Here is a 9,520-nt window from a genome sequence, read left to right as displayed (position 1 = left end):
TGGGCATGACGCCTCTGGCTGCGTTCAGACCAGCCGCGGTAGAGGCGTCAAGGGTGAGTGATTTCAATGTAAGTCAATGTAAAGACGCGTTGACGCGCGTCTGAAGGTCTTGCGGCACAAATGAGGCGTTTAGCGCTGCGTTGTACATGCGATTCCGCCACATTCATGCATCTAATTCGTGCGAATGGCGCGAATTGCGCGTTGCCACGAGAAACGCGCGAGTTGAAAAACGCGCTGCGTTAACCCATCAGGAGCTTGCTCTAGTAGTGACATGATTACAGGAAGCGAGCGGAGTCGCAGAAGGCCCTCCCAATACGCGAATCTTTACTTGAATGTCTCGATGACTAGAATTTTACGCGCAGCTTTCACACGCAAATCAAGCGAGTAAACACAAAATGTTCAAGCGGCAAACTGGACGCGGTAGACGCAAATTTGACGCCTCAAACGCGGCTGGTGTGAACCCACAGTTAGACGCGTGTGCAGCAGGCACTTATCTTGACAAGACGCGTGATGCACATGGTTCACATGACGCGCCGAACACATATTTTGAAATTACGAACCACACACATCACGTTCACAAAATACTCGCAAGACGCTAACTTAACACTAAATTCTGACTACACATAACATTAAGCGAGTATCTGGGAAACGCGAGAGTGGAGGTTTTTGCAGCGTGAATGAGGCGTTTAGCGCGATACACGCAATTCCACCTCATTCACGTGTCTAGTTTGTGCGAATGGCGCGAATTGAGCGTTGCCGCGTGAAGCGCGTGAGTTGAAAAATCTGAACTTTGGCAGAAAAACACGCCGTGTTAACCAATCAGGAGCTTGCTCTAGTAGTGACGTGATTACAGGAAGCGAGTGGAGTCGCAGAAGCCCCTCCCATGAGGCAAATTTCTGTGTGAATGTCTAAACGACTAGAATTTCACACGCGGCTTTCACACGCAAATGAAGCGAGGTACTCAAAATGTTCAAGCGGCAAACTAGACGCGAATTTGATGCCTCAAACACGGTTGGTGTAAACTCACATTTAGACGCGTGTGCAGCAGGCATTTATCTTGACAAAACGCGTGATGCACATGGTTCACATGACGTGCCAAACACATATTTTGAAATGACGAACCACACACATCATGTTCACAAAATACTCGCAAGACGCTAACTTAACACTAAATTCTGATTACACGTGACATTAAGCGAGTATCTGCCAAATGCGAGCGTCACTTTTATCATAAAACCTTTATGCTGCGTTCAGATCAGCCGCGGTAGAGGCGTCAAGCGCAAGTGATTTCAATGTTAAGTCAATGTAAAGACGCGTTGACGCGCGTCTGGAGGTCTTGCAAGCGCGAATGAGGCGTTTAGCACGACAGACACAAATTCACACGTCTAGTTTGCTGCGAGAAATGCGTGAGTTGAAAAATTTGAACTTTGGCGTAAAAATTGATGCCTCAAACGCGGCTGGTGTGAACCCACTTATCTTGACAAGAGGTGTGATGCACATGGTTTACATGACGTGCCAAACACATATTTTGAAATGACAAACCCCACACATCACGGACAAAATACACGTTGTGACGATCTTTGCATCGTGCGCCCTCGTGTGTTGTGTCCAATAGTGGGAAAAATGACTTTTATCTGCCAATACTGATTATAGGTTGATATATCGGTGTATCCCTAGTTCTAATGCAATCATATTGTCCAGTAAATGATTCACTGGTTAAAGATTAATCATCCTAATGTATGCAAGAACATTCAACATCTCTGTTCAGAAAAAAACACAAAAATCTTTTTAAAAACCCAGCAGAACAAACTCATCTACAGTGTAGGATTTCAAAGTAAAATTGAGGTTTGCAAACTAATATTAGTTGCATTTTTATCACAGAGTGTTACTCTTAAGAAACAAATCAAATTTTGTGCTTTTATGAAATAATAAACTATAAATGCTTTTATATTGGCACAAGCAGTTAGCTTTGCATTAGATGGCTTTGAATGCATTCCCCCCGCTGTCTTTCAAAAGCCCGTGATTACTGGGAAACATAAAAGCTAGTGATGTATAGACATTCTGTCAAGTGTCTCTTGATATATAAGTCTGTGTTATGGTGACATGCCACATGTAATATTGCGTCTTCACATCAAACTTTCTACAGAGCATTTAGACTGCCATGTCAGTGCAGATGTGTTTACAATGACATATGGTTTAAAAAAAATAATATAAAAGGTAAAGAAATGCCGATTTGTCTAAATGCATTTCAATGGAGAGCGTGCAAGTATACAAGCTTCATATATTTTAGATGAAAATTGAAATCGTTAAAGCATAAAGATTTCTGTTAGTGTCTAAACTAAAAGGCACTTCTGACATTTTGAAGGTCACACTCTTGACTCTTTAATCTCCCTTAAACTTATACGTGGAAAAAATCACCCGAAACTTGTCTTCTTTGTCACTTAATGTCATATAATCAACAGCGATCTTTTCAACAAAGAGACTTCAACTTTTTAATTTTCCATCTATGCCTTCAAATCAACATTCAGCCTGGCTGTAATTGCAAAGCCACCATGCTTCGATACACATGACCTTTACTACCTTTAAAGCCATTTTCATTTCAAACAAAAATGTCCTGTTAATTGCCAAAAGAGGCATAATTTGTTCACCATGCAATGTTTTGAAGACGGTGTAAGAATTCATTTCCATCCTAATTTATCAATGCCAACTTTCAGTGCCAAAACCTTATTTTAAATATGAACACGACTTTCAGATTTAATAGGGGTCCATAGAGTTTCTATTGTTGTTTTAAAACCTTTTTATCGCATATGTGCATTTGTGTTATTGTCAATGAGGGTTTTTTTTAATTTGATGATGGCTTCATTGATAAAACCAAATATGCATTATAAGTCATAAATTTAAACTATATAAATATTTCTTTTGGGACCAGTTACTATTTTGGCAAGTAAAAATCCGAACTACTCTATTGTTTAAGCCTAAATATGTAAGCATACAGTATGAAATGAAAACCATTTAGAGGTCTTAACAAAGAAAATGATTGCTGTTCCATTTTTCAGAAGAAATCCTGCCATAAATATGGCAATCATGCGATTATAAACAGTGTTGTCCAGTGCTGTTCCTCACACCCACAAACACTGTCCTCAATTTCATAAGCAACCAGACAAATCCTCTCTCGCCTTTCATTCCCAGCGACTGATTTTGTTCCGGTGCAGGCGCTCACTCATCATCAACAAACAGGCATCTCCTGCAGGAGCCGATGGGCGATTATAGCAGAGAGCGTATCATCAGACCGCAACGCCGCAATCAGGAGAGCGCTTGATTGGCCGTCGATGAGTTCCAGAGGTTTCCGATGCCACTGTATATCTGAATCTCTGAGGGCCCATCACGCAATCTTCAGAGTCATCAGGACTTCCTGTAAACAGCGTATTAGCCATAAAAATAACCGCTTGATGTCTGTTTGCATGCTCACGCTCTGCTTTAAGAACACTGTGTCTGCATCTACAGCATGTTGTGATGGGAAAAGTGTTGTTTTTAAAGTTCTGCCAAATAATCCTCAAGAAAACCAAAATGAAAAGTTGATTTCATTGTACGTGTTAGATTATAAATCGACAACTTGTAATGTATTTGTAAATCTGTTTCATTTTAAATTAGTTTGAATGCAAATTTTCCTGGCAACAAATGAAGACAGGTAACCATAGCAACAGTAGGGCACTCAAAAGGAAGCTTGAACAGTATTATACTGTACATGATAAAAGTATTGCATTACTTTGAAAATTGTAATATGGGGTTCCATCATAAAGCATGGTGAAATTAAACGTACTGTCCAGGTAAACACTATGGGGCGGTTTCCCGGACAGGGATTAGACTAAAATAAATGTAAGAGCTGTCCAAACTGAAAACAACTTACAGTGACATATCTTAAAATACATCGATGCCCTTAGTTTGTCTCAAAATGCACACAAGGAACTTTTTAACTCTTTCCCCACCATTGACAAGTTATCTCGTTAATTAAGGGAAAACATTACCATTAAAAAAGTGTTTCTGATGAGTTTTAAGGGTAATCTGTAATACCGCAATTATGCACTAGATAGCCCAGACTTACCCAATTTATAAAAAAAAATGGAAGCAAAAAATTATTTACTAATTTTAAACTCATTGTATGTTTTGATAATCATTCTGAATCTGATCTCTAACAAAAAAATTTATTTTTTAAAGAAAAATACCCATATTTAAGAGTTTATAAGCAGAGAAAAAAGATACAGATAGGACTAAACCTTTTTTTTTTCATTTTATTTGTTTGTTATTATTTGTCTGTGTCTGTGTATGTTATTTTATTTGATATGTATGTTTATATATTTTTTAGAAGATAATTTTCCTGGAAGGCATTTTGTGAAACGTTTGTGGAAATCACAAAAAATGCTGGTGGGCAACTTTTTAAAATGCACACACGAGTAATGTTTTAACTCTTTCCCCGCCATTGACAAGTTATCTCGTCAATTAAGAGAAAACATTTGCATAAAAAAGTGTTCCTGTTCCTGATGAGTTTTTAGGGTAATCGGTATTACCGCAATTATCCACTAGATAGCCCAGACTTACCCAATTTATAAAAAAAACGGAAGCAAAAAAATATTTACTAATTTTAAACTCTGTGTATGTTTTGATAATCGCTCTGAATCTGATCTCTAACAAATTTATTACAAAAATGCAATTATTTCAGCTTCTTGCTAAAAAATAGTATTTTTTAAGGCAAATACACATTTAAGAGTTTATAAGCAGAGAAAAAAGATATAGATAGGATTAAACTTTTTTTTTCATTTTATTTGTTTGTTATTATTTGTCTGTGTCTGTTCTTTTATTTGATATGTATGTTTATATATTTTTTAGAAGATAATTTTCCTGGAAGGCATTTTGTGAAACGTTTGTGGAAATCACAAAAAATGCTGGTGGGCAACTTTTCAAAAAAAGTCTGGCGGGAAACGAGTTAAGTAAGGCATGTTTGTTAAAACTAGTTATATTTCCTAATTAAACTAAGGTCTAGTGCTGGCTTAAGCTAATCCCTGTCTGGGAAATCACCCCTATGGGTCTGTTCTTTCATACACATGACGTGACTTTTCAAAATATATAGCGTTGTGCATCTTGTAATAATGTGACCGTGGACCACAAAACCAGGATTTTTTTTTTAAATTGAGATTTATACAATATACACTATTTGGCTGAGATACAACTATATAAAAATATAGAATCTGAGGGTGCAAAAATCTAAATATTGGGAAATTACTTTTTAAAGTTTTCCAAATTAAGTCCTTACCAACACATATTACTAATAATAAATACATTTTTGATATATTTACCTTAGGAAATGTACAAAATATCGTCATGGTACGTGATCTTTACTTAATATCCTAAAGATTTTGGCATAAATCAATCATTTTGACCCATACAATGTATTGTTGGCTATTGCCACAAATATACCCGTGCTATTGTTTTGTGGTCCAGGGTCACAGAAAAAGCACTATATAATAAAGTTAACACTTTAAAATAAGATTGTATATGTTAACATTATTAAAAGCATTAGCTAACATGAACTAACAATAAGATATCTAGTTTAAACAATTTATTAATCTTTGTTAGTGTTAGTTAATGCCAATATAATTGTTCATTTTAGTTCATTGTGCATTAACTAACGTTAACAATTACAACTTCTAATTTAAAAATGTATTTGCAATGCTAAAACTAACATGAACAAAGATTAATAAAGGCCGTAGATGTATTGTTCATTGTTAGTTCATATTAGCTAATGCATTGTACCTGCTGTGTTGACTGTATCTTAAAAAGATTTACATCATTCAAATCACAAGAATCTTAGCTTTCCAAAGATATGTGACATGTTTAGCTTTTTTAGTTGTTTTATGTCATAAAGTTTTCTGTCAAATAATGAAGTGTTCCTTCCACATTACATTGGAACTTTAAGGGGTTAATGTCATGAATTCCTCTTTTTGATACTGTAACATACTGTATAGCAGCGATGAGTATAAGAATGCCACGTAATTCATTAAATAAGGTTTATTTATGGAAGTGTACATAGTTTATCATGCAGTCTAACAGTACGCTATTTATCCATCTAACACAAACAGTACACTAACACATGAAGTAAATATGACATCATTATACACCAGGGTTTGAGCGTACAGTATACATATTTACAGATGCTCATTCATCAATATCAGCCTTGCCAACATCTGCTTTCTCACCATTTACCAGACACACAACGGGGAAAAGCAGTGTTTCTAATCAAATGTACATGTAATAACTGCAAGGCACAAAATGTTACATTTCTTTATTCTCAGGGAGTAAAAAAAACAATATCGCATCAAACCGCCAAAGATCACTAACCACACAACATCACACAATCGTCGTGTTGCATAGAAACTGTGACGCTCCCACAGGAACGTGAAGCTAGTTTTGGTAACCTCCACATCAGCGATCTTGAAGAACACAACGACATGTCCGAATCTAAGCTGATTATTCACTCGAAACTGCAAAGCGATAGGGGCGACCCTCTAATAACACACCTCAGCTTTGACCCTGAGGATGCAAACAGGTAATAGTTGCCTGCTTAGACAAGCCTTAGGCTAATGTGATATATGATAGACAGCGTTTTATTTGTACACGAGTGTGTTAAAGTGTCAGGGTAGGTACTGAATGGCGGAAGACTGGTGAGGTAGCTCAGTCCAGGGCGGAGCTTTGGGTCACCGGGGTATAAAGGTCAGGGTGAAATAGCAAGCAGCCAGGAGGAAGAGGATGAAAAAGTGAGGAGGAAGGGTCTCTAAAGTGCCAGACTAGCGGCCCATGCACTAACATCAAAGTAGGTGGAAAATCCAGACCCCGAAATCACCACGAAGGGATGGTGTGAAAGCCCTCAGACAGTGCAGAAGAGCTCAGGGTTTACACACAGACGTGGCTAGAGTTCCAGAGAATCTCTAGAAGAAAAAACAACAACAGATTTGTAGAGTTAAATACTTTTCATAGGCACTAAAGAGATAAGAAAAAATGGACAACAATGAACACTGTAAAAAGTGAAAAGTTGGTTCAACCTAAAAAGTTACTTCAATTGGTAACACCTAAAAACTTCACCTAAAAGTCTACTCATTTTCAATATTAAACTATGTTATTACCTGAACTAAGAATTGTTGATACATCCCTCTATCATCTGTGTGCGTACACGTAAGCGCTGGAGCGCGCTGCGACGCTTCGATAGCATTTAGCTTAGCCTCATTCATTCAATGGTACCATTTAGAGATAAAGTTAGAAGTGACCAAACACATCAACGTTTTTCCTATTTAAGACGAGTAGTTATACGAGCAAGTTTGGTGGTACAAAATAAAACGTAGCGCTTTTCTAAGCGGATTTAAAAGAGGAACTATATTTTATGGCATAATAGCACTTTTCGCCTGAAAAGTCCGCTCCCCTTCTCACTCTCATAATGGGAGAGGGAGAGTGTTACTGCGCCGAGTCGAAGTACTCCCAAAAGTGCTATTAAGCCATAAAATGTAGCTCCTCTTTTAAATCCGGTTAGAAAAGCGCTACGTTTTATTTTGTACCACCAAACTTGCTCGTATAACTACTCGTCTTAAATAGGAAAAACGTTGACGTGCCTGGCCACCTCCAACTCCATCTCCAAATGGCACCATTGAATGAATGGGGCCAAGCCAAATGCCATCGAAGCGCCGCAGCGCGCTCCAGCGCCCACGTGCACACACACAGATGATAGAGGGATGTATCAAGAATTCTTATTTAAGTTAATAACATATTTTATTATTGAAAATGAGTAGACTATTCCTTTAATGTGCGATTAACGGAATGTGTATTTCCCTCGCGCTGACTGACACATCTGAAGCATGCACACCGGCGTGCGACACATTAGGGGTGTCACAATGATTAAATAATCGTCTCGTTGCGATTGTTTGACCTCATCGCGATGATTTTATATCACCGCAATGATTGCACATCTGTTTAAAAAACACAAGGGGGAGCTGCAGCACCTGTATAAACGAGACCGTATAAGATGGCGCTCCTTACCTGACAGTGTAACGCAATACATTGCAAAGCCATTCAATACAGTGGAAATAACTGCATTTAAAGAAATGTTGCAAAGCTTTAATAAGTAGTATGAACTGTCAGGCAAAACATAGATTTACAAAACAGCAATTCAAAATTTAGGGAAGTGAAGGATGCTATTCTTAAGGATCTGGAAGGAAATTATTTTTTGAAGCAAAGATATATGCATTAAATAATCACTTTTAATTATTTGTTATGTGAATTAATATTTACTGCCAGGTAAACCTTATTTAATTTTATTAAATATTTAATTTAAATAATCACAACAAAGTGTGTAAATTATTTCATGAACAAACAAAAAATGTATGAGAATTAAATATCACTACTAATATTTTTAAACTAATATTTTTAAGTTGAATGAACTCAAAATTACAACCAGGTAACTCACTATTTTATGTTAAATAATTTAGCTTAAAAATATTACACAATTTTTATTAGGGCTCTCAAAATTAATGTATTTAATGTAATTGATAAATAACATAAATTAATTTTAACAGAACTAATTAGTTTATTAAAGGAATATATATTGATATTTAATTCTCAAACAAAAAATGTATGAGAATTAAATATCAAAGCAGTAAAAAAGACAATTAATCGACATAATACAGAATTACAGTTTTAAATCTGTTAGTAAATGTTTGATAAACTGTTGGGGAAAATATCTGATGTGTAACATTAGATCCTTGCATTACAGTAGATCTTAAAGCTGTCTGTCTCAATGTCAAACATTAAAAGAAATAAAAAAGTTTAACATGTATTGATATTGTTTTTGACTTTGTGTGTGCCAAATCTATTAGTTTTATCATTGATTTTAAAGTATGGATGTGGTGATTTTGTTTTTGAACCTTAACATTTTTTTTTCAAAATGATTTTTGCTGACTCTTTCAATAATAATAAACATACATTTGCATAAAGCATCCATATTTGTCCACGTCCATGTTGATTAGAGTATCAAAAACTTGACAAATGTTCAATTAAGGTAAATATAGAACATATAAAAATGTGAGATTAATCACGATCAATTAAATGCATTAATCTAGATTCAATTAGTTTAATCGATTGACAGCCCTAATTTTCACACAATTTGTTTGAGTCAACTAATTTTTAAGTTGAATTAACTTAACATTTTAAGGCAACCTGGTAACTTACTTTTTTAAGTTGAACCAACAATTTTTTTTTACAGCATATGACATTTAACATACTTTACAATAAGCTACTGCCATTCAGTAGGAGGAAATATGCTTCCTTCAAATGAAAAAAAACCCAAAGTAATTTCCTATTTTCTTTCTTTTGATTATTACACTGAAAAAAATTATTAATTGAATTTAATAATTTTTTTTAAGGTAAGTGGTTGCAATCAATTTATTTAAGTTACATTTAAACAAAAGTTTTATATTTTATT

The 9,520-nt window shown here is 35.8% G+C and overlaps 1 protein-coding gene across 2 annotated transcripts in view; it reads right to left on the bottom strand.

The window, feature by feature from the left end:
- Window positions 1-6,048: 6,048 nt before the first annotated feature.
- Window positions 6,049-9,520, bottom strand: part of akap6 (A kinase (PRKA) anchor protein 6) — a 167,901-nt gene continuing 164,429 nt past the window's right edge. For both annotated transcript variants that reach the window (XM_055171832.2, XM_055171831.2), the window contains exon 15: window positions 6,049-6,980. In XM_055171832.2, coding sequence (XP_055027807.2) covers window positions 6,939-6,980 — 42 coding nt within the window. In that variant the 3' untranslated portion in view covers window positions 6,049-6,938. The remainder of the gene's footprint in view (window positions 6,981-9,520) is intronic.

Source organism: Misgurnus anguillicaudatus, chromosome 7 (genome assembly GCF_027580225.2).
Source record: "Misgurnus anguillicaudatus chromosome 7, ASM2758022v2, whole genome shotgun sequence".
Lineage (NCBI taxonomy): Eukaryota > Metazoa > Chordata > Actinopteri > Cypriniformes > Cobitidae > Misgurnus > Misgurnus anguillicaudatus.
This window is presented reverse-complemented; position numbering and strand designations above follow the sequence as displayed.